General features: G+C 41.2%; 1 protein-coding gene across 4 annotated transcripts in view; it reads right to left on the reverse strand.

Annotated features, from left to right (window-relative positions):
• The window catches only part of DNAH5 (dynein axonemal heavy chain 5), a 210,628-nt gene that overhangs the window by 147,211 nt on the left and 37,660 nt on the right, over nucleotides 1-25,757 (reverse strand). For all 4 annotated transcript variants that reach the window (XM_084881713.1, XM_084881712.1, XM_084881711.1 and 1 more), the window contains exons 2-4: nucleotides 6,178-6,312; nucleotides 3,287-3,371; nucleotides 571-731 (exon numbers count right to left, since the gene is read on the reverse strand). In XM_084881713.1, the coding sequence (XP_084737839.1) occupies nucleotides 571-731; nucleotides 3,287-3,323 (198 nt within the window). In that variant the 5' untranslated portion in view covers nucleotides 3,324-3,371; nucleotides 6,178-6,312. The remainder of the gene's footprint in view (nucleotides 1-570; nucleotides 732-3,286; nucleotides 3,372-6,177; nucleotides 6,313-25,757) is intronic.

A 25,757-nucleotide genomic window follows, 5' to 3' on the forward strand; every position in this document is an offset into this window, starting at 1 on the left:
GGTCTGGCCATTGTCTGTTTTTCTATTCAGTATCTCCATCTAGTAAATTATTATTTTTCACACCCTGGATAAGACATAAGCTTTATACTATTCTAAAATGCAACCATAACAATAAAATCAAAACAAATAGAGCATAAGATGTGTACCAGTTTATCTATACCAAGCAGATAATGCATCTATTAAGGGTAAGAAAGATATGTACAGATGAACTTTATTCTGTACAGAAAAGAATAAAGTTATATATGTTCACTTCAAAAAGTTTGATTTTAAATGTATGGAATTTCTTATAAAGTAAATTATATATGAGGAATCCTTTTTAAAAAGAAAGACCTCACTGACTCACACACACACACACACACACACACAATATAACATCAGTTTCTATTAATAAATTGAGTATTTAGTCCTCTTCCCTAACATATTTTTAAAAAATGTTCACTTAAAGTGCTTGTAAAAATACTTCTTTGAAAGGAGTTTTAGATATTTAGAGAATATTTAATAAGCAATGGCTGCCTCCCGCAGAACGTGGTGGTTTTTGGTAAGGGGTGGAGGGCTGCTCTTGCCCCTTACCCGGTGGATGTTCTCGGGGGTGATGGCTCTGGAAGGGTCAGGCCTGATGAAGAACACACACACTCCAGTAAGAGCAACATCTTTTCCCTCCGTCACGAACACTTTAGGTTTTTTAGTCTTTGCAGAAATAGGAGTTAATCCTCCTGAAGAGCTTTGTTGTCCTACAAATGCAAAAGAATGTTAGGTTCACAACTGCTATTGCAGTCCACATGGTCCCCAGATAGAACTTCCTCGTTAAAATATATCGTGTTGGCTTATCCATGTGCCCTAGAAGGTCCAACTCTTGGACAATCTCCAGCCTGAACCCTAAAGGGATCTAAAAGGATCTGCTCAATTCCATATCATAGCTTCATTTCAAAATCGTTGCTCCAGGAAAAAAATAGGAAGGAGAGGAGCAGGAATAAGAAAGATTGGTGCAGAGCAGATCTTTGCTGAAGCTGTAAAAGTCACCTAGGTCACAGTGGTCTTTCCTGGGGCAGTGGGGGTGGGTGAGAGAGGGGAGAGCATGGATTGGCATTTGCTATGTGTCAGGCCCTCTGATTGGAACATTGTCTGCATTGTTAAACCTCTCTACAACCTTGAAGGCAGGTGCAGACCCAAGATAAAAAATAAAATAAAATAAAATAAAATAAAATAAAATAAAATAAAATAAAATAAAATAAAATAAAATAAAATAAAATAAACAGCTTTAACTGCAATACTTCAGACCTCCACCTCCCTCTGTGGCCCCTCCTCTGTCAGGTTGGCTCTTCACTACAATGCGAGAGTCAGGATTGTGTAGAGGCAGGACAGCATTATGACAAATGGTGTGACCTCTAGAGTCAGACTCCCAGAGCTTCAATCTCAAGCTGCTCTGCTTAGTCATGTGACCTTGGGCAAAGTTACTTAATATTTCTGTGCCTCTGTTTTGTCATCTGAAAAGTGAGAATAATAATTCTAACATTGAGCATCTGGAATTGTTGTCAGAATTAAATAAGTTAAAACCTATAAAGCCCTTAGAAAAGTGTATCAAAAGACTAGCTCACTAAGCATTATCATTATTATTATCTGAAAATTAATTTTTGGTCATGCAAGCATGCAGTTCATTTAAGTACATAGAGTATGCTCTGAGCTCTTCCACTGTGTTCTTATCTGCCCCAGAAAGTTTTAGATCTCCAAATGAACTGGTAGCTCAAACAAGACTATTGGGGTAGGAGCAAGATCATTAGTGCTAACAAAAGAGTTGGGGAGGGGAGTGGATTGGAAGTTGAATCCTGAAACCCTGGAATTAGACCTTCCTAGGGGAATCTTCTCCTGGGCTCTTTCTTCCCTGTGGTGCTGACTAGAGACTTGGACTGAGGTGTTGACAATGAACATGTCCAAGAAAGGTAACCAGAAGCTATCTCCCTCATTCAAAACTGTGTCCCACTTCTCACTAATACCAAATGGGCCTCCTGAGGAAGATGTTAAACTTGAGCTTCAACAAGGCACCAAGATTTGATAGATATCAGAAGCAAAGGTAGTTTTAAGGTTAAAAAAAATTCTACAGCCTAAACCGGTTTGGCTCAGTGGTAGAGCGTCGGTCTGCGGACTGAGAGGTCCCAAGTTTGATTCCGGTCAAGGGCATGTACATTGGTTGCGAGCACATCCCCGGTGGGAGGGTGTGCAGGAGGCGGCTGGTTGATGTTTCTCTCTCATTGACATTTCTGGCTCTCTGTCCCTCTCTCCTCCTCTCTGTAAAAAATCAATAAAATATATTTTTAAAAAAGTTCTACAAAAATTTACAAGTGTCCTAGAATGGATTAAATATCTCACCCACATCAGAATCCAAAAATCTCAGTAGAGTGTGGGCTACTTCACCCAGTGCATAGTTCATGAATGAACTCAGCATTGCATGAGCTTTGCAACCTGAGATAGAATCCAAAACTTCTGTATTATTTTGACTTTCTCTCAAAATATAAAATACTTCCTGACCACAAAACAGTAGATGGATAATTTTGAGGAAATGCTGATCATTTAGATTATACATGCACAATTTCCTGTTTTTAAACAAATAGCATAGTCACACCATATACCAACAGCAATAACTATTTTCCCTTTCTTCAAAAAGGTAATAAAAGGATGCATATGATATGTTAATATAATCATACTATATTTGTTTATGTTACTAGCTTGGCTTCAGAATTTTATGAATCCACATAAATGTAAAATGGCATTTGCCAGTTGACTCTATACAAAGATTTACAAATTTTTCTTAAGTGAAACTGACTAAACTTATCATTCACTATTACTCCTTTGAATCATAGTCAATGGAAAATAAACATAATGTGACATATAACGGGAAAACTCATGTTAGGGTATTGGCAACAATTCCTACATTAAAAAGAAATAGTGCCTATATAGAAAAGAAACAGATGCCCATTAGAAGTTATAGAATATGATTGCTTGGAATGAACTAGCATGTAAGAAAAGGAAGTCTCAAAATGTAAGCTACTTTATTGTTCCTTAATTACCAGCACAGTGTGACAAAGTAAACAAAACATCCCAAATAAAGATAGAACAACCAGGCTAGGTCCCCATCATACCTGTCTCCTTTCCTTAAGGTAAAAATAGAACCTGGGTCTCATCCTCCACACCTCACTGCTACCTGTTCAGGTCTTACAATGGCCTTGTGCTTCCTGCCACCCTCAATTAAATCTAACACATTTCCAGGTTGTGGCCCATCAAATTTGGATACCTGTTTCTGCTACCTCCACATCCTGATAGTAAAACATGAGGTGACGAAGGCCTCCAACAGCAAAAAGCCGATCAATTCTTTCAATCTGGGAAAAAGAAAAGACAAGGTAACAACTTTGTTCTTAATTAGAAACCACATTTAAATCAGCATTTACTGTCATCTTTCTCCTTCAGATAGGACTACATTTGATACAAGCAACATAGAAATGCCTCACATAGTAAATATTCAATTCAAAGAAGTAATTCAGTTAACCATAAAAATACTTGTCACATATACAGATTTGAAGAGATTGTTTCTCCATTTTTTTAAAATATGTTTTATTCATTTTTTAGAGAAAGAGGAAGGGAGAGGGAGAGGAAGATAGAAACATCAATGAGAGAGAAACATTGATCCGCTGCCTCCTGCATGGCCCCCACTGGGGATCAATCTCGAAACCTGGGCATGTGCCCTGACCAGGAATCAAACCCATGACCTCTTGCTTCATAGATCAAAGTTCAAGCACTGAACCATACGGGCTGGGCTGTCTCTCCATTTTTGCTAATTTCCTAAAGTGTTGAGCTGTTGAAGGTAAATATAAACATAGATGACTGTTTTACTTTCAATCAACTGCAGATCAGAAAACAGACCTTTCAAAACCCAGATAACTGTTAATATTAAATTTCAATAATCACTATAATCACTGAAAAATGCCATGAGAACACACATGACATGGAACAGTCCAGCCCATAGCAACCTGGAACCTGGTCCCATCCGCCCCACCGTGAGAATCACTGTACACCTGTAGGTCTACCAATTGGCCTGCTACCGATGGAGATGCTTCTTTTAAATTGTCAATCACATAGTTTTGAATTCAAATTGGAAAAAAAAATGATAAAATCTGCACTCCCATGAGGATGGCTACTATAAAAAAAATAGAAAATAATAAATGTTGGCAAGGATGTAGAGAAACTGGAACGCTTGTGTACTGTTGGCAGGGATGTAAAATGTCATTGTGGAAAACAGTATGGCATTTCATCAAAATATTAAAAATAGGATTATTATATTAGCCAAAAACTCCACTTCTGGGTATACATGCCAAAGAATTGAAAGCAGGGTTTTGCAGAGACATTTGCACACTCATGCTCACAGCAACATTATTCTCAGTAGCCAAAAGGTGGAAGCAACTCAACTGTTCATTGATGGGTGAATGGATAAACAAAATGTAGTACATGCACTTTAGAATAATTAAGACGGTACATTTTATTTATGTGTATTTTACCACAATTTATAATTTAAAAAATTTTAAAGGATAAAAATCTAGCCTAAAAATTTAAATGTAAAAAAAAAAAGGCCCCTCCAGTTTCTACCGTGCTATAGATAAAACCACTGGGCATGAGGGAAAGCGAGTGGCCCTGTTTCCTTCGTTACATTTCCTTGCCTGGGATGGATGCACTTCGTGAAATTAACTCCAAGAATGCAATGAGAGATAACTTCCATCACAGCCGTCCTGAAACACCTGCCCTTCTAGCCTTGCTTTGCAAGCCTGAGCCAGGATGCTATCTTTAAACTTCCAGGTTTTAATATTCCTGAGTTTTGAATATGACAGAGCAATGTGACTTGGGCTTCCCACAGTTCAGAACTTTTACTCATTTACCCCACCTGCATTATCCCAAATCCAGAGGTCTGAACTGGGAAGTAGGATAGGGTTAAGCAATTCACCTCTGGACTCTCTCCAAGACTGAATCAGCTATGTGGCGCTGTTTCCTTCTATGCCTCAATTGTTTGGAAATAATATTATCTGTATCCTGTTTATTAGGAAGATTAAGTGGGATAACAGCTGAAGATCACTGAGAAGAGAGACTGGCACAGGGTAAATATCCAATAAATGTGAGCTGAGATGAGGAGAACCAAGAGAAAAAAGGGGTATTCTCTCAACCCTTGACGGATTCATCCTATACTCAAACCATCTGGAGTGGCACGGCAGGAAGGAGCAAAGCTGGTGGACTGCTGGAGTGACAGCCAATGGATCACAGTCCTCCCAACTTAGCATTTAGTGACACCCGGATGGTAGTTTGGAATCATTGGAATCAGCCATGTGGGAGTGTTTACACAACAGAAATCAGCAAGCATTCACACTCTCTCTACTCTCCTGCCCAAAGGTGACTGCTAAACATTTATGAGCCTACCACTGAAAAGCATTGTCAACAGTGTGACACCTGTTCAACAAAACTGGCTCCCTTCCCCTCTTACTATCTTACTTTTAAGCGCTCCCCCCACCCTCCCTCTCCCCCTCCCTCTCAACAAGTTAAAAAAAGAATTAGAAGAAAAACAGACTCAGGAACCATCACAGGGTTCCTGACATGCCTTTCTCACTGCCCAGGAAATTATATCCTCCACTATTTTCACCTTTCCCATCCAAGTTTAAATGACATCCTAGGTTTTGGAGTAGAGTCATGGCAGAAAATGGGAAGTCAAGCTCAGGAACAAAAAGAAACCAGATTCAGATGCCAAACCAAAGTTGAAGCCAGGAAATGATGGCACAATCCAATCTCCCAGGTTAGAACAAAATAATTTTTTTTTAATTATCCTCTGAGCAGAGATCCTGCTCTCCAAAACCAGGTTCCAACATGGTGCCTAAGCCCAGCTTCACTAGATTCAGAGAGATGCAGACAGAGCCATAAGAGTCGTGGAATTTAAATGGCAATTATAAGTACCCCATTCAACATAAAGACCAGGGAAGCCCTAAACTCATGCTGCCATCATCTGTCTGGAATCGGAATGGAGTCCTATCCATGCAAAAACAGGCACCCTCCTTTCTCTAAGGCCCAGCACAGGATCCTGCCATAGGACAGTGGTTGCAGACCCTCCCTGGCCCCCATAATCAAGCCAGTGAGAACTCAAATGCATCCTACCTGACTCCCCTCAAGAATGGCGTCCTCCACCTCGGCTTTGTTCAAGTCCACGCAGGAAGCTACAATCCCAAATAGGTAGTCATGCCTACCATCCAAACGCGCCCGCTTGGCTTCCTTCTCCTCCTTCAGTCTTTGCTACAAGGAAGGAACAAAAATGTTATGTGGCAACTGCTGTTCTCAAATGGATTCATTTTGCAATAATTTCATACTCTTGTTGCTTTTTCAAGTCTTGGGGATTCTGATAACAGGCAGCTTAATGGTGTCAGTTTTATGTACTACCTTCTATTTTTAGAAGTAATGTAATTTCTAATATGAAATAACATTGTTTTGAAATTGCACAATATAGATAAGCCAAGAGAAATAAAAATCATCTGCCATCCAGAAATGACTACTGTTAACATTTTGTTCTAAATCTTTACAGCATATTTCTAGGCATATATAAGCATTCAACACACGCAAAAAAAAAAAGAGAAAGATCTGCATTTTTTAAACATTCTCTACGCCATTAAGAAAAATATTATTCTGCACTATCTTCTATCTTAATTGTCTACAGATTCATATCTGTTATTAATAACTGAATACTCTGATTACTTTATAAGCTGATTGTTAATTACAATAATAAGGCATGTTCAACATAACCAATGTTAGCAGGTTGAAGCATATCTTTCCATATGCACTATGCTCATACAAACATATGCAAATGTATGCACACCTCTCTATTATACTATAACATTTTTCATGCATCTTTCCCTTAATAATATATCACAGACTTCTTTCTAGTTTAATACAGACTATTCCTAACTGTAGAATAGCTGCAAAAAGTTCAACAATACAGATGGACCACAATTTATTCAATCATGTGCCGTTGGTAGACATTTGGCTTCCAATTCATTTCTTGAATTAAGTACATTACCTTTCATGCCATGAGTGCAAATACAATTTCCAAGAAAAAAATGGAGATTAAAAATATAAGACGATGAAGAACCTTGGGGAACACTAATATGGCAGGGGCAAAGAGGGAAAGAAACAAATGGAGAAAATAGAAAGGGAACCGGGAGGCAATACTACGAATCATCCATGGGGAGTGGTTAGTCCTGCTAATGCTACAGAACATTGGTGGGGCCAACTGGATGATCCCTAGTAATGGTGTTTACAAGATGGCTACAGCATCTCACATCTCCTTTGCAATGTGACCATCGCCAGCCTGTCAAAAGATGGATTCTATTTACCCTCCTATTGAATTTGGCCTGCCCTGTGACCAGTTTTCACCAAAAGAATGTGGGGAGAAGTGAGACTGTAAAACTTCCTAGGCTAAGACCTTAGGAGACCTTCAGCTCTGTCTCTGCACTTGGAATGCTCTTGGAACCCAGCCCCCATGCTGTGAGAAGTCCAAGCTGCATGGGGCACCTCCAAAGCATCTGGTCAATAGCTCCAGGCAACCTCCTAGCTGACAACCTGCAGCAACTTTCAAGCTGTCCTAGACAGCCAGACCTGATCATGCCTGCAGGTGATTGTAACCCAACCAATGGCAAGTGACTCAGAAGAATGGCCCAGCTGAGCCCAGTTATCCACAGAACCAAGAGAAATAACAGATAGTTGTTGAGCTTTAAGCTGTTGAATTCTGATGTGGCTTGTTATGCAGTCATAGATAACAGTAATCCTTGTCAGAATAAGTTTAGTGGTTGGACATAGACTTGAGAAAATGAATGACTGGGGAAAGAAAATAATAAAGCTACTGAATATAAACTATTCTTTCTAGAAACTCAACTATAAAGGAAAGGGGAATTGAGAGTCAAGGAAGAACCATTTTATGATACACACACAAAAAAAAAAAAAAAAAGAAAGGAAAAAGAAAAAAAGAAAAACCTTTTGGAAAAGTAAAAAATACAAAAGTTAGGATTTCATTTTTCTGAGATTGAAAGGATTCCTTGAGAGAAGCAGCTGGGAGTGAGTAAGATTTAAAAAAAAAAAAAAACTAAACAATATTTCTATTTTCTTGCCATTTCTCTAAAAAGAAACAAACACAAGTCCTGACACAAAATAGACATTCCATAAAATTCAAATAAAAGAAAATTTAAATCTCTTTTCAAATGTGGCAAAACAGGAAGATGTCCTGCTGTTTTGACTGTTTCCTACCTTCCCATCTGGGAGGAATAAAGTGCTCTTCTCACAGGGATCTCTCCGAGTTTGTACTAAATGTCTTCAGCAGCTTAAGAACACGGTGGGCAACCAGGGGAGCCGGGAACTGAGCAACAAAACAACAATATGGCAAACGCTGGGCAGCCAAACAGAAACTTAGGAAGTGGAGAGCCAGGAGAACCAGGGTGTAAATCAACTGAAGGCTTCCAAAGGCTACAGAGCCTTAAATGAGATTCTGCCATGGCAATACATTACTCTTTTTTATCAGAATATACATATATATTGATGGGTGAACTGGGAAGTAGGATAGGGTTAAGCAATTCATGGCCCCTACTGGGGATCAATCTCGAAACCTGGGCATGTGCCCTGACCAGGAATCAAACCCATGACCTCTTGCTTCATAGGTCAAAGTTCAAGCACTGAGCCATACGGGCTGGGCTGTCTCTCCATATATATATATAATTTCCTCTGGTGGAGGAAAGGAGAGATTGGTCCCTAAAACAGAACACTAATTAGTCTATTTTTACTTAAATATCACAGAGAAAAAAATACTTCCAAAGCAGTTTTATGTGTACGAAACCAATTACCAATGTGCTTTAGAGGAAATACTTTCAGAGCTACATTATAAAGCATGTTAAGCACTGAGCATGCTCTTACATACACCATTGTCTGTCTCCTAATGACAGGTCATATGCAGTAACCCCAGTGCCAGGTACATGACCGACCAGAGCTGATCAGTCTCACCTTCCACTGCTTTGTACTAAGATATCCTGGCACCATGAGGGACTTTTCTTTTTCTACCACAAATAGTCAATAATGTCGAACAAATATTTAGTAGTCGGATCAGTGCATTGTCTGTCCATCAACTTAAACCTGCAGCTTCCTGGCTGCTAGGGAACAGCACTAACAGCAGTCAGATGACATGCTGTCTGGAGATGGCTTGGCTGCTGGCCTTGGGAAGGGCTGGGACTCCTGGAGGGTGAGGGCAGAGGGATTCAGAAGAAGGGAGGCAAACTATGGATTTTTCACATTGCTTTGTGTTGCATGAGCAAGCACCAACTAATGGGGGTGGGGAAGATGGCCAGAAACCTAAATAGATGTCCAAAGACACCTGCAACATATTATGAAAACATTTCCACATTTGGTAACAAGGATGTCATCTTGGAATGAAAGAGTGACTAATGTGCTTCCTCACAAAGGACAGGTGCTTCTTTCAGGGCAGGACAATGTCCTTTAGACAGACAAGCCCTGGTGTTGGGGCAGGCTGAAGGCTCCAGTCTCTGCTTGATGGCTAATTTCAAGACCTTGCACCTCTTCTTGAACCTCTCCCAGCTTCTGTTTCCACAACTCCAAAACCCCCCAAGTGTTGGCTAAGTGGCAAAGTTCCATTCCTTCTCTAACCTTTGGGCTACATCTCATTAGCTGGTTTGTCTCAGTGGACAGAGCATTGGCCTGTGAACTTAAGGGTCTCTGGTTTGGTTCCAGTCAAGGGCATGTGCCCGGGTTGCAGGCTTGATCCCCAATAGGGGCATGCATGAGACAGCTGATCATTGATTCTCTCTCATCATTGATGTTTCTATCTCTCTCTCCCTCTCCCTTCCTCTCTGAAATCAATAAAAAAAAATTTTTTTTAAGTTAACACAGACCAAGAACAAATCTCAACAAAGGTTCAAGGCCATATGCTTCATAACAAAACTCTGTGACTTTTTCTCATAGCAAACCCATCCATACAATTTTTTAACATACTTACCCTTGTCTTTAACTCTGTAGAACCCACACCCAAGTCTACATGCTTGTGTACATAATCTGAGCATGAACTTTCCTTTTGAGTCCAGAATGATAATCCCCAACTATATGAGAGACCTTACCTCATCCAAGAAAAGAAGAAAAAAGCCCAAACTGGAGAAGTATTTGTGAGATAATATGAAGTCAAACAGTACTTGAAAGATTGCAGGGCAAAGAAGGGTGGGTGAAGGTAGAAGAAGGTATAGGGGAACCAGTGGTGAAAAGGGGGGGGGGGGGGGGAAATAAAATAAAGGAGCTAAGGAAAAATAAATAAATAAATAAATAAAAATAAAATGGCATGGCCAAAGCTTTGACCCTGGGCATCAAAATTCTGGTAACATAAGCTCTTTAATAGTTATTTTTCTAATTGTACAAATGTTTAAGCCCCCTCTACCCTTAGAAAGCCCAGACTCAGGCTCACAGATCTACTCCCACAAGAATCACTGTTTAGGGAAGCCTAGCAGGAAGTGGATGGAGGATGGAACGTTCTAGTCAAAGACCCCTGGTGGCTGGGCAGGGACACCCTTTCCCAACCCTCGAGAAGGTGCCAGAGTACATGTTGCTCTGTTTTACCCAGTTGCATTGCTAGTTATGGACCTGCTAGTCATCACTGCTTTCTGCGCTTATGTTTAATGATCACCAAAACCCTACGAAGCAGACATCATTATCACCACAAGGAAATCGAGGCCATGGACCATTAACAGCTTCCCCAAGAGCACACAGCTCTGTAAGTAGCAGGGCTGAGAATCAAGCTCTGATGTGTCTACAGGGCCAGCCTGATACATGGGGCGTTCCAGGCAGCTAAAATTTTGCATCCATTCGAACTGATATTCCATGAACATTTTTTCTTTAAGTCCACTCAAGGGTTTCTAGGGTAGAGTGCAGAGAGAACTCATATACATCACGTGGGTTAGAGGAGCTGTGTGGGTGTAGACTGGCATTAACCAGCACCATTTTCTGAGTTGCACTGGTGGTATTTTAGTGCCAGGATGGACTGGTGCCAGCTGGTTTCCAGGGGACATGCCCTGTGTCCAGCTCTCTCACTGCATTCCTTGTCTCTGCAAATGGTAGCTCCAGTCCCACCCTCAATTCCTAAAAGTGCCTGGGCTCAGTGCTTCTCCCACTCCCTGCTGTCTCCTTAGAACCAGCTTCCTTTTATCTGCATCACACTACGTACATCAGGTTGTCTTTGCACAGCAAAGTGTGTGGGGCAAGAAATAGATTCTGCAGCCAAAACAAACAAACAAAATCCTTGTTTTTAAAAAGGTTTTGAGGAAGAAAAAAAAAAGAGGGGGTTTTGAGGTGACAGGATTGTCTTTGATGCAGGTCTGAATCCGGGAAGGAGATCTGTTTTAATGAGGGTCTGTGCTACATATTTGTTTGATTTGGGTGGTTTGTTCCTTTACATACATGTATGTATGTGGCACGTCAAACACACACAGTAGAGGAGAGGGGAGCATAATATAAGTAAAATCCCCACTGGCAGTGACTGTAAATAATGTCAAGTCTGTGAGTTACAGTTGAAAACTCCTTCTCTTAAATCTCCAATGTAAATACCTCTGAGGCTGATTCGCTTTGGCTCTCAATACCAATCTCAAGTCCATAGGCCATTAACCACCTGGTGACCACAGTGCTCCAGAGGCCAAGGGCATGGGTTTGCTCATCGTAGGCCACGTAGCTTCCCTTGATTCATTTTTCCTCAACTGAGGGTGAAATCAGGGAAAACCCAGGAGCAGAAGGAAAAATTACTCAGTATGCCCGGCTGAAATGCCTGGTGATTGGTCAACTATGTGTCTCTTTTCTTTGTTTACCAAGGATACCCAAAGGGCCCAGGCTGGTCTAGCTCACCTACCTACCCTGTATGCAACATAATCCAATTTCCCCAGCTTCCAACAAAGAAAAGCCTCCGTCTTTGTCTTCCAGCATTTTCGTTTCAACCCACGGGGCCCATTACCTCCCTGGAGAGGCTCTCTGTGATGCCCCTGGGCCTGCCAAACCTGTCCTTTAATTGGCCGGGAGAACCACAATTGGAGGAAACCCGGCTCCTGAGTGTACTCCCCCTGTGCCTTTCTCCCGCCCCTTTCATTTCAGGTCTGCAGGTGCAGAAGCGCTGCCCCTCCTCCCCGCACTGAGAGCACTTCAGCAAAGTGGCTTCTGGAGCGGAAAGACACCCCACCCCCAGCTGCTCATCCCCTCACAGCAGGTGCTCCAGGGAAACCCTCCTCCACTTCACAGGAGCTGCGCTCCCCTCCATTGCAAAGAGCACTTAAGTGGAGCGAGTCCTGCCAGTCTGTCTGGTGTCCCAGGAGTAAGCTTTGGAATCCTGTCTATTCTTGTAGTGGTTTTCAAGGCCCCTCATCTCCCCATTTACTAACTCCCTTACCTGGCATTCCTTCCAAGCAAATCAAAATCCCTCTTTACCTTTTATTACATGTGGATTTTTTCACCCACTCTGACCCAACACCTACTATAGGGGCATCGCTGTCACCACAACCTCCTCTGTCTCTGATACTCCATCATCCTAATCCGAAGTGAGTTTCCTTCCAGAATTCTAGACCTGATGTTGACTCAGTGGACCTCATGTGGCCATGTATTCTATCCTCCCCAACTGTGAGATAGGATATACTACTCCAAAAGCAGAAATGATGCTTGTAGAATTCCGAGAGCCCCTCTGGCAGCAGGCACCAAATAATCAAGTGGCTTTCACTCACATGATAAAAAAAAACATACAATATGTCACTCTTCACGTTATACTATAGGACAGAAGGGTGAAATTCCCACCCTTATTCACCACAATAAGCCAGAGTGTTCAAAGCTGGCTGCCCATTAGGCTCCCCTGGGTGCTTTCCAATACTGATGCCTGGGACCCACCCCCAAGAAACTGTGACTTCCCTTGCCCGGAGCGAGCCCTGGCATTGCACCTGCTCACAAGCTCCTCTGGGGATCCCAGGGTGCAGCCCCTGAACTCACTGCTCCAAGGAAATCGTGGTATGAACTGATCATGACTGATCAGTGCCACCAGCTTCTCACTTGAGGTAAGAACTTCTAGAGAAAGTCCAAGGGTGTAAGTTTTGGATCCCTCCAACTCCTGGCCTCTTTTTCCTTTTCCTCATTACTGGAGTTGTGCAAAAATTGACAGGAAGAACTACTTTCCACCCCTAACTCCACGAGGCCTGGGAGTGCTCCTCCCTGCCACAGCAAGGAGCCAGGAGCTCGGAGGCCAGCACCAGGCATCATTCAATGATGCTTGTGGAATGGATGAAGTCTGCCCTTAGAGCCACCTTCTCTGGGGATCCAGTTAAGGCGTGATTACCATATGCGGGCAGGTTGGGCATTAACTCATTCAGGCTCAAGAGTACTCACTCGGACCCTAATAAATAGATGTGTCTTCTCCTCACTCCCCAGCTGAATCTTAGAGCCACTCACTTCCTGGCACTCCAAGGACATTGTTTTGACCTTGAATATGTGAAACGTGTTCCCGGGCCCCACACGTCTGGGCTTGCTTAACCTAGGATTTTGAAACTGGTTTGGCTGTGTTCTGCCAGAGAACAAAACTGACATCCTTCCAGCTTGCAAAGATACCTGACAGCAAAGGTTCTCACCCCCATGGCTTCCACTGTGCAGCCGGGAACAATGGCAGCCTCCCCGCAGAGAGAGACTTCCCAGAAGGTCAGCCCTCTCTCCCCTCCACAGTCGCTACCCCCAGGAGAGCCACCGTTTAGGGAAACCTAGCAAACTGAAATCTGATGAGTAACAGTGTCCCTTAGCTTAAATACAGCGCAAACCATGAGCACACACATTCCTTCAGCTGACTGCATTTTAAACCAGCTGCAATTAGGTGAATTTAAGTCAAGACGACTCTGAATCTTTCACTTGTTTGTTTGTTTTTCCCCCTAAAAGTCAACGAAGTCGACCAGTGAAATTATTTATCTCAGTTTAATTTCAAGGGAGGAAAAAGAACAGGATCCATGTCTGAAATGCATGTCCTTTGCATACTTATAAGTTAATCCTAAACAGTCTTCATCTGTGAGAAAAGCAGAAAGAAGGCAGACATCATATCTGGGCCATGTTTTTGCAAATAAGTCAGTGAATATAAATAGAATATTTCAATTTTTTCATTTAAAAGCATTATTAAACAACAAAAGGGATATATGCATGGCTTGACATTTTCAAACACAGAAAGCTTATGGCACATTTGGTTGTTATTTGCATATCATTCTGGATGAAGTCAATTATATTACTAGAGACCCAATGCAGGACATTCGTGCACTGGGGGGTCCCTCAACCCAGCCTGTGCCCTCTTGCAGTCCAGGACCCCTCGGGGGATGTCCACCTGCCAGACATCTCCCAAGGGGTCCTTAGCACTGCTGCAGAGGCGGGAGAGGCTCCTGCCACTGTAGCTGCTCTCCCAGCCATGAGCCCAGCTTCTGGCTGAGCAGTACTCCCACTGTGGGAGCACAATGACTACCATGGGGCAGCTCCTATGTTAAGTGTCTGCCCCTTAGTGGTCAGTGCATGTCAAAGCAACCGGTCATTCCACCATTCGGCCTATTTGCATACTAGGGTTTTATTATATAGGATAATAACCTAGATGTAATAAAACATCATTACAGTAATTGTTCCAGACCAAGATTAAATATAGAGAGATTTATAGTTTGTAAGTTAAATAGCTTTGGGGATCTCTGCCACTGATTCTTTTAGGTCACCAAGTTATAATTTAATACTTTGTCATATCAATGCACCACATAGAAAATGCAGTCATTATTTACATAATAGGCTGCAACATTAAAGTAAGTCTGTTAATATCATACTTCAGTGGAGTGAACAGAACTGGCATCCTAAACACATAAGTGAAACTTCCAAAAAAAAATTTACTTTTTCCCAAAAGATCACTTGTGCTAAAAAAGAAACTAATTCATTAATTTCACTCAAGAGTTTATCTTCAATATTAATGTTTAAGCCTTGGTGGTAAAGTACAGGAAAATTTTTTAGACGTGAAAAGTTTCATTTATTCAATTTACTACACAAGCGTAAACAAAGATGCATTAGTGCCAGGCTTAGTGTCAGGGGAGGCTATTTAAAACTAAAGAGAATGCCATCCCTGTCCTCCAGGAACTTACAATCTAGGAAGGGAAAGAGACGTGAAGACAAACATCACTCCACTACGGTGATGTGACAAGGCCTCTCACAGACAAAGTGCAGTGCTGAGGACACAGGGAAGGGAGCTGTCCTCTCCTCAAAATGACAAGAAGGCTTCTCAGAGGACAAAAAAAAGTAGACAATTCAATCAAACATGGGCAGGGACATGAAGCAACGTGTCTGCAAAGAAAACGTACAGATGGCCAACAGACATACAAAAAGATGCTTCGTCATCAGGGAGATGCAAATCAAGACCATAGCGACATACCACCTCACACCTGTCAGAATGGCTATGATTGAAAGTCAACAAACAAGTGCTGTCGAGGATGTGGAGGAAAGGGGACCCTCCAAGCTGTTGGTGGAACTGCAGCCCCTATAAAAACAACATGGAGGGTCCTCAAAAAAACTAAAAAAAAAAAAAAAAAAAAAAAAAGATATACCATATGACCCAGAAATTTCACCTTGGAATATTTATCCAAAGAAATTGAACACATTAATTCAAAAAGATACGTGCACCCTCATGTTCATTGTAGCATTTTTACAACTAGTTGTAATAGCCAAGGGATGGCAGCATTATTACAACAGCCAATGCATCTAGCCAACCTAGGTGTCCATCAATAGATGAATGCATAAAGAAGATGTGATATACATCACCATGAAATATTACTAAGGAATGAAAAATGAAATCCTGCCATTTGTGACAGCATGAATGGACCTAGAGGGTATGACACTCAGTGAAATAAATCAGAAGGGGGGAGGGGAAATACCACACAATATGCAGAATTTTCCTTATATGCAGAATTTTTTTAAAAAATCAAAACAAACTCATGGAAACAATGAACAAATTGATGGTTGTCAGAAGGTGGAGGGATGAATGGAGAAGGTGAAGGGACATATAGTCAAGAATAGTGCAAGAACTTTGCATGGTGACAGATAGTTACTAAGTATGGCAAGCATATTGTAAGATACATAAATGTCAAGTCACCATGGGTACGTCTAAAACTAATAGAATATTGTATACCAAATATCTATATATATATATAAAAGGCTAATGTGCAAAGTGTCCCCTCAGGAATTCGACCAGGAGTTCAACTGCTTATTATGATGTTTGCTGACTACCAGGCAGTGATATAGAATGTGGTGAGGTGCTGAGGGAGCAAGGGAAGGAGGAGGCGGGAAGGCGGGGAATCTGATTGCCCTAATTGTCAGCCCAGGGGCCCTACCTGTGCACGAATTTCATGCACTGGGCCTCCAGTACTTTAATGTTTTTTTAAAAGAATAAGTGCTTGCAAACAAGTTCAGGGCTTGGCTGGAAGACACAGACTTGAGAAAGATGTATCCGAATATGGGGCTCTGGGAGCAGGCCAGGGTGATGGGGTTAGAGGAGGGGCTAACAGTGTTTAGAAAATGCAGAAACAGCATTGTTGCTGTCTTGTGGTGAAACAGCAGACTGCAAGCCTAAACTGAATGATATGCAATGCTGGGGATGCACACAGGAAATAGTAATCAAGCCCCGAGGAAGCATGGGTTTGGTAGAGGAGGGAGTCCCAGCAAAACCTCCATTTTCTTCTGATGTTAATTGGGGGTGGGAGCGGTTCCAAACCCCTGTCTATACATTTGCATAATAAAAAACTGCTGATCTAAGCCCAGTGCTAGGGAAGCTCATTCTTCAATGTGACTCCAAAGGCACATCCTTGCATCTCCCGGCCTGTGACCTCATTTCCAAGCCTACAGAATGGGGGTGGCAGGGCATTCACAGACCGTAGAAAACTTCCAGCCTAGAATCCGACTTAACCATCTCTCCTCACCAATAGAAGCTTGTGGGTCTCAAAGAATGCACAGCGTCTGAAGCACCCTGAATGTGTTTTTACCCCAGAGCAAGCATCATCCCAAGAGATACAGCATCTATTTCTGCAAAGAGTTAAGGTTAAATGGCAACATGCAGAACAGCCTACTGATGAAAAAAAAACACACTTGTTTAAATCTGAAATATTAACCCATAGCCTTACGCACTGCCCACAAATTAATAGACAACAATGTTTCTCAGAATTTCATCTGTGTAGAACTTTGAACTTTTCTTAGATATTTCCCACCCAGATGTGAGAGAGGATAATTGAAGACATACACAGACAACAGCTCCTTACCATTAAAATGCGGGTGACACTCTGCTTCCATAGCTGTCTCCTACCAATCCTGAACATCACTGCGATCTGCTCTTCCTGGACTTTTCCAGAATGACCTCTTCTATCTTCTAGGAGACCTACTCAGCACCCAACAGGCTTTCAAATGCAAGTCCTCTGGGGGACCTGAAGTTCACTTTCACAATTCTAATTTGCATGCATCATTCACCAGATACCTAGAGTAACAGTAAAAGTACACCTAGACTACTCAAGCGTTCCTGCTACAGCCTCTCCCTTGGGCCTCTTGTCTGTTCCGAAGCCCTGTGTTGTTAGGGTGACACTGTTTACATGCTGTACAGTTTAAACATGTCTCTTCATCATGTTTATCAACCAATCAAAGCATTTGAACCACTTGGTTGCAACACAACTTCTTTTGATGTTCATTTAATCCTATACTCTGCCCAACAATGAGCTTGGAGTCGAGAGAGATATGTGACTAGTTTCTTTGAACAGTGAGAAACTTTAAACCATCAAACTACAAATCAGAGAAGCCACGGCTTTGAATACACTGCTCAAGATATTCCGTCTTACTTTGTCTAAACAACTTGGCATGCACGATTTACTGCCAGCATTGTGACTAATTGTGACTAATCATCAGATGGGCTAATTGTGACCCAAAGGAGCCATTTTCTCCCCATAAAGAACACGAAGCCTATTTCATATGCAAATAGCAAATGATGTCCATAAATTACTTGTGCTCACACAGTGGCACATACAAATAAACCGAGGTAATTTATTCTCTATGACTGAACATCTTGATCATCCTTACCGTGAAAGCATGATGGGAAATCACAGCCAAGGTGATTTGAGAGCTCTAAGTGCTTATGATTTCTCTCATCAAGGTGAATAAAAGGCAGGACATTTAAGGTTTGATTGTTGAATCCAGGATGTAGTCCTTAGAGTTCAAAGTTCAGGAACTTGAATCCAATCAAGTCATCCAACATAATCAGGAAATAGGGAACTCGTCCTGTCAATACCCTGCTAATCAATCTCACAAGAGGCTGACTGAAAAGATAAGCTGCTAATTTGATATCGACACTTACTGCTGATTTGGTATCTGAACTTGAGAAACTCATCTGGTCAACAGCCAACACTAGGACATGGCCTCCATATGCAGGGTTAATAAAGAGACAACATGTAGACCCAAATGTAGCAAGTCCTCACTTAACATTGTCAGCAGGTTCTGCAACTTTAAGCAAAACGACATATAACAAAAACCAATTTTACCACAGGTTCATTGATATAAACTGGAGTTAAGTTCCTGAGACACCTCCTCCACAGTATAACACAATGTTATTCAAAAGACCTGGTATTAGAAGCAAAGACCTAGAGCACAAGAAGTTCCCCTTTGTTTGTGGGAAATTTTTTCAATCAGCCTCTGGATAATGGTAAGTGGCTGTTTTCTGTTCTAATGATAATGACAACAGGTATCTCCCCTGGAAGCCATTCCCCTCTGTGAGGGGTTGAAAGGGCATCAGCAAGTTAGTATCAGCCTCAAGAATCCTCTGTCAACACGTGACCTTAAGACAGAGGTTCCAATTCATTCTATCACTGCTGATCACTCATCAGGTTTAAATTGGGTGCTTCCCTGGTGGTATTTTAGGCACCATCCTTATTTCACAAGCAGCGCATTCACAACATTATCTCTTGGGGAGGGTTACTTTCTGGATGATTTCCACAGATAGCTGACGGCATTCATCTTGTGTTTGGCAGGCGTAACCATGGCTCCCTCAAGGCTTCTCAGGAAACTGCAAAGTCTTCCATCCTCTGCGGCTGAATGTCAACCTTCTTTGGGCAAAGTAGAGGCAGTAGGTGTCATAAGGGATCCCCCTGAGGGAAGGCTCCCTGAGAATTGTGGTAAAATAGTAGCAAAAAAGCAAAGCACACGCCTGAGTCTGTGTCTGACCACCTGCCCGCTACATGCCTGCCTGAAATACAGTTTTAAGATAGCTAATGACCAGAGAAGAGTTATCAAACCCTGCTCAGGGAAGATGGGGGTGGGGGGGGCACACGGGTGTTTTTGCCAGTAGTTTCCACCAGGCACCAGCATCAGCTGACAAGACTCCTCCACCAGGAACTCAAGAAGAGGAGCTCTCCACCCTACCTGCTGTGGCAGTGCACCCTTCCAGGCAGAATTCAGACATAACGAGAAAGCAAGAGTGGATAATGGGCATCCTGTAGGTAAGAGACTTCATCCAGAAATCTAAGTACCTCAGCAAAATGTAAATTCCACTTTTTCATTCATTCATTCATTCATTCATTCATTCAGTAAATGTTTGTGAGTGCCTTTTATGGGACCAGGCACTATATATACTATGTACTCAGCATAAAGCAGCTAATTAAAACACACACTTAATCAAAAATTTAAAAAATTAGTTATAAGATGCATTATTTTACGTAACACTCAAAGAAGAAAAATAAAATGATGCCAAATAAACTTAAACATGTTAATTTAAGATGCATCCTGATTGACAGATTTTAAAATGTGAAAAATGTGCATCACAAAGTCAAATAAAACCGTCGTTCCAGCCTTTTCTGGGAGAAGAGAGTAAACAACATATAAATAAATATGTAATTATAAATAAAATATAATTACAAATTGTGGGACATGCCATAAAAAAATAAAATAAAGTGCAGGCTTCCCTTGGATCTGTGTTCTAAATTATTACCATTTGATGCTTATATTCCAAATTTTGAAATTTCCTTAACTTATCCCTGATTAATGGTGAAGCACCTGTTTTGGGCCTTGAAGCCCTGTATGTACAGAATATGCCATGCAGTGTCATAAAAAAGTGCAAGCGAGCCAGGCAGACCTGAATTTAAATCCTAGCTCTGTCTTCTCCTAGCTGTGTGAGGTCAGAGCTTTTGTTTCCTACATTACAAATAAACCCGCCTGCCTCACAGACTTGTGATGGTTTAAATATAGAATTTCTGAATCCTCACAGGCACCTAATAAATAAAAAGTACAACTTTTTTTTAGTTGCAAAAAAGTTCTCACCAGAGTTAGTGACCATATCAATGTAGGGAATAAATTCCCAAAAAATTTAACATGACCCACAAATTCTATTCTAGAGCTGTTTTGAAATTTGGCTCTAGATTTCTGAATTGGTCCCAAGAAAAAGAGTGTATCCAAGTTTTATCAGTTGCTGTCTACAGGTCTTTGATAGATTTACATCTCTAAGAAAGTCTTACTGAGGCCCAGGAGAATCAAACACATCCATCAGTTTAATGACCTTGTAAGAGATACAGGGGCAGCACGTGAAGATGGAAAGTGAGCGCAGTGGATGAGGAAGTACCATATTTCATCCTTTCTGAGGTCAACATGTTTTTCACTTTTTACCACATTGACTTTGGGTACACCAGATATCCAACATCCCCTTATGCCTGCTGTTGGTCAGCAGCAATCATGACACAGTTGTTATTGCCCGGTTTGGGCAGACTCAGCTATCACTCCAGGAGGCAGGACAGGCCACTGTAGCACAGTGACATGACAACGAAGCCCTGAACAGCCATTTGAGGAAGGAATGTGTATCCTAGTTGTTTTCTGAAAATCTTCCACTGACACCTTCTGGGAAGATCAGAAAAACACCAGCATCACAACATAGAGAACAGGAGAGGCTGGCTAGAAAGACAATCCCAGAAGAACCAGACCCGAGTGTGAGGGAGTTTTAGAAACTTCTTACCCTACTCATTGTATTTATATTTGTATGGTTGAACAGGGCGGTTCATAATTTGTTTAAGTCTATGTTTAAGTAGGTCTAAAAGAGCTTGTCACCTAAAATAAAATCCAGAGAAAGCAAGGCATCCTAGTTTAAGGGGCAGTTGTGTTTCTATCTAAGTGGTGAATGAAACAGTGGTGTGTCTTTTTCTCTGGTGATGGCTTAGATCAGATGAAATACTGTTTGAAGATAGCTAATGACCAGAGGAAAGCTCTTGGAAAAGGAAGGATTTAATTCAAGCCTTGAAAAAGGCTAAGATTCAAACAGGGAAAAGGGAGGATGGAACCTATAGGGAAGAGATCATTAGCAAAGCATGGAGGTTGAAATTCAGAAGAGAGTCTGTCATGCTGACTAACCTCTGAAAAGCATGTGGAGGCTGAAATGCGGTGCCTAACTAAGGCAGCTGGCCTTCACAGGCGTTAGGAAGCCACTGGAGAGCAGACTGATGAAAGTCTCATTTAGGAAAAGTATGCTGGTCACTGTGGACAGGAAGGGTTGAAGGGAGGAAGGCTGAAGTCAGCATTCTGGGCATAAAGAAATAAAGGATTCGATAGAGGGGTGGAAGCAGGGTCACTCAAGCCACCCAAAAACAAACAAGCTCAATAAAAAGAGGCAAATCCTCTCGTCTCATCCACCCTTTTGCTACCTCTAAACTGATGCAATATAACCCTGGTTGAAGAAGGCAGAGGAAGAAACAGAGTGATGGAACTGGATAACTGGTAATGTTGGAGATGACAGTTGTCCAAGATGGTTCCATTTTGTCAAGCCTGGGTAAAGTGAAGAATCAGAATAACTCACACAGGAATGGGGTAATCTAGAGAAAGTACATTTTGAAGACTAAGTGACTAAAGAAATGCACATAACGTTCTGATTCTTTACTTTTTCTATTGGTTTTCCATCTTGAAAACATGATAATCAGTACATGGAAGACCAAATACATCCAGTACCTTTTTCTTTATCCTGTCATAATAAGAAAAATCATAATAGAAAGGAAAAGCTTATATATCATTGCGTAAGTCACTGCCCATGCCAAGATATGGTCTCTGGGAATGAAGACAGCAAGGGGCAGTGACTAAAACTGAGAAAGCGCCCAGCCCACATCCACCTGCTCCTGCTGACTCCCATCAACAGACATGTTCAGGCCTGCAGTTACCCAACACTACAGCTGCAGCACTGAGGATCGGGGACCAGGTTTCCATGTGGGATCACTGTGAGGGCACTCTGCTGTCATCACAGTCAGTCTTGTTTTTGTTAAACAGGGAAAGAAAAAAGGAAAGAGGTTCACCAGCAAACATAACAATTCTCCCTTAACCCTGCATTCAGTTCCTCTGCTTTTCTCCTGTGCTAAAATATCAAGAAATGTTAACCTCAAAGCTTGTTCCTTTCTGATGGAAATATTTAAAGAGAAAAATTAATCAAATGCCATTCAGTATAATGTTTGGAATTATTAGTTAATCCACTCAAGAGCCATCTTCTATAACCTACAGAGAAACGCAAGCCCCAGGCTTCTAATGTCACCCATCAGAAACACATTAATCAACCAATTGAGAAACTGCATAACTTTGATATCTTAACTTTCCAAACCACAAATACTATATATATATATATATATATATATATATATATATATATATATATGCGTAAGCAATCATTAAATCATTACAACAGAACAACCAGTCACTGTGATACATACTGACCACCAGGGGACAGACACTCAATGCATGAGCTGCCCTCAGCCCACAGGTCCCGATTGCTGATGGGGCCTGCCAGCCAACCTCCTGGTCCTTCTTCCCAGCCGGCAAGTCCCGACCACCTGAACAGGGCCAGGCCTCCGGCTGGGATGGGGAATCAGGGGTGGGTGGTAGCAGAAGCAGGTGTCAAGGGAAGGAGGAGGCAGGAAGGCAGGGAACCTGACAGGCCCTAATCACTGGCCAAGCCTAGGGACCCTATCTGTGCAGGAATTTCATTCACCTGGCCTCTATTTTTATCATAAATTCAATCCCATAAAAATAACCAAGACATCTTTATAAACACTAACAGTTATCACATGCCAAGGGGTCTGGAAGGAAAATGAAATGCAATGATTTGTGAGGCAGAAAAAATTTTCATTATGAGGATGTGATCAAATGCACAGAAAGCCCATTCATTTGAAACCAAGCAATAATTTCTGGAAAGAATGTTTTGTCCCTCTTTGGAAAGCTTAAGAATAGACTTAGGGATACATTAAAGGAACATGTTTCCAGCCAGAACCAAGAATTATTTGACCACCTTAGGAAGAAAGTAGTTGGCAGAAGGCCAGAGTTCAAGGGGAGGTTCAGAGGCTTTGCTTTTGGTGACCTCTGACCTCCACCAAATACCACAGCAAACTCTTAGAGGTCAGGGACAGATCTGTCTGTCATATCTACAGTGTATTTCTAGGTCTTTGCACTGCTCATTAAATGAATGAAGAACAGTCCCATTTATAAACTTATCCAGGAGCTAATTAGACCCTTAAACCTTAAACTATCTACAGTCACAAATGAGTCACTCTGCTACCAACAAAGCAAAATTTATATTGCCAAGGAAGAAAAAGATAACCCAATTTACTTACCTGTTGGTATTTTCTATATTTCACCTTTCTTAAAGGCCATAACATAGCCTGTAATAAATGTAATTACCACCTATAGATTTCACAAAGCAAATATCAAACACTACTATTTCCTTCGATACCAAAAATATCATTTCAGAGAGTAAGCATACTCCATTACCACATACTAGAACATAGGGAATAAATTTGCTTTATTGCTAACAAAACTACATTATGTAAATGTTATGCAGACCAAACGTTCTTTCAAAGCTTCTTTAAGGATAATTTCCAATGCTTACTTCTTACCAAATCTGGCATCACAGCTTTCCTGATGGAGCAGGGATGAAAGGGCACCCAATTAACATTAATATATACGTGTACTTCCTGTCATAAGTACATTTAGCGTTTGCTTTATAATGCAATGTCTAGTTCCTGCTTCTTAAAGAATTGGCAGCTTCCTGATTTTCCATCTATTGTTTACTCTGCCACTGAAAGCAGTTAACCTCCAGGTAGATTCAAACATCCAAGTGAAATGGTACAATTAATTACATAAACCAATCTCCACGGATTGAAATAAAGTCTAAGTAGGGAACATGAATGTATCTATCAATAGATATAAAAGCCAGGAAGGAGAAGAAAAGGATTTTGAAAAGGTAGCCTTGTCCTGGTGATTGAGTATTAGACAAGAAATTAATTGAAATGATTGCTGTCTTTGGAGTGTTTTAACTTTCAAGTATTATATCATTAAAAATATGGGAAGGTTCCGGTATAAAAGAAACCAAAGATAGCAAAGAAAGACCCTAAGAATCAAACCTGGTAATATAACTCCTTTCCTAGATATTAAGAAAATTAATTCCATACTTTAGCTGTTGATTTAGGAATTTCTTCAGATTTTAAGAAAAAAAATTTAGTACGTCATATTAATCTCACCAAAATCAACGGCCATCATATTCATTGAGCTTCTTGGCACACCCAACACAATGTTATTCAAGTATGAGTTACAAAGAGTTTATAACCTAGCAAAGGAGATGAAACTACAGTTAGTCAACTAGAGGTATGAAACGGCAACCACCTATCAAGGTACATGGAAACCAAGGAAACCAAGGCTGTATCGCTCATGAGTCCATGAGTGTAAAATATGCCCTTAATATGCAATAAGATCTAAGGTAAGAACTTTTCATAAAACTCAGTTTTTAAATCAGTCTAAATCACTTACATAAAGTATGCCTAAAAAAATGAAAGGGGAAAATTAAAGCTACAAAAAGTCTACTCTGCTTTTCTTTCATAATAGTGAAGTATGGTAGCAACCATACTTGGGTAAAAATTGCTGTTTAATATTTTAACCTTGCTGTTTTGGGTTCTGTGCTGATTTAAAAGTTATTTTGATTTGCTGAACTTATGTATGCTATCTCAATACTCCATTGATAATGGTTTGAATATCCCATTGACTGTGATCTCACTGGTTACTGAAGCGCATTCTCCTGGGACCCAGGACAGCTCAATTGTCCTAAATTGTCTCCGTAGCTACAGATAACGAGTTCCTGTTGACTCAGTGATCCCAGAATCTGGACAGCACAATTATTCTAAATTGTCCAGGTGGTCCATCCCAGATAATGCGTCTCTATTGATTCTGTGATTCTTAGATAACCAAGTTGTTCAAATTCTGCTTCTGTAAAAATGCTTTTTCTCAAAACAGGTCCCTCATTCCAGACCCAAAGATGTAATCTATACTTTTGTGATATTCTGTCACTATAAGCCAGACGTGGCAAGCTGTTCAGGGCTGTGAGATTTGGAGCTTTAGTCCCTCGGATGCCACCAGCCGTTAATAAATGAATCCATAATTCGACTTTTTTGAGGCATCCTTTGTAAGATGGGGGTACATCACAACAATAGAATAAAGTAAAGGAAAACAAGTTCCTGAGGCAAGTGTTCTGAAAGTCAGCTAGAGCTGCCAGGAGAAAATACCTTCTGCTTTTCTACGTCCTTCCTCCCCCTTTCCCAAAGTAAAGGGTTAACACTCAAATCTGTTCCAATAGACAATTCTAGAAGTAG

Source organism: Pipistrellus hanaki (assembly GCF_964339955.1).
Source record: "Pipistrellus hanaki genome assembly, chromosome: 4".
NCBI lineage: Eukaryota > Metazoa > Chordata > Mammalia > Chiroptera > Vespertilionidae > Pipistrellus > Pipistrellus hanaki.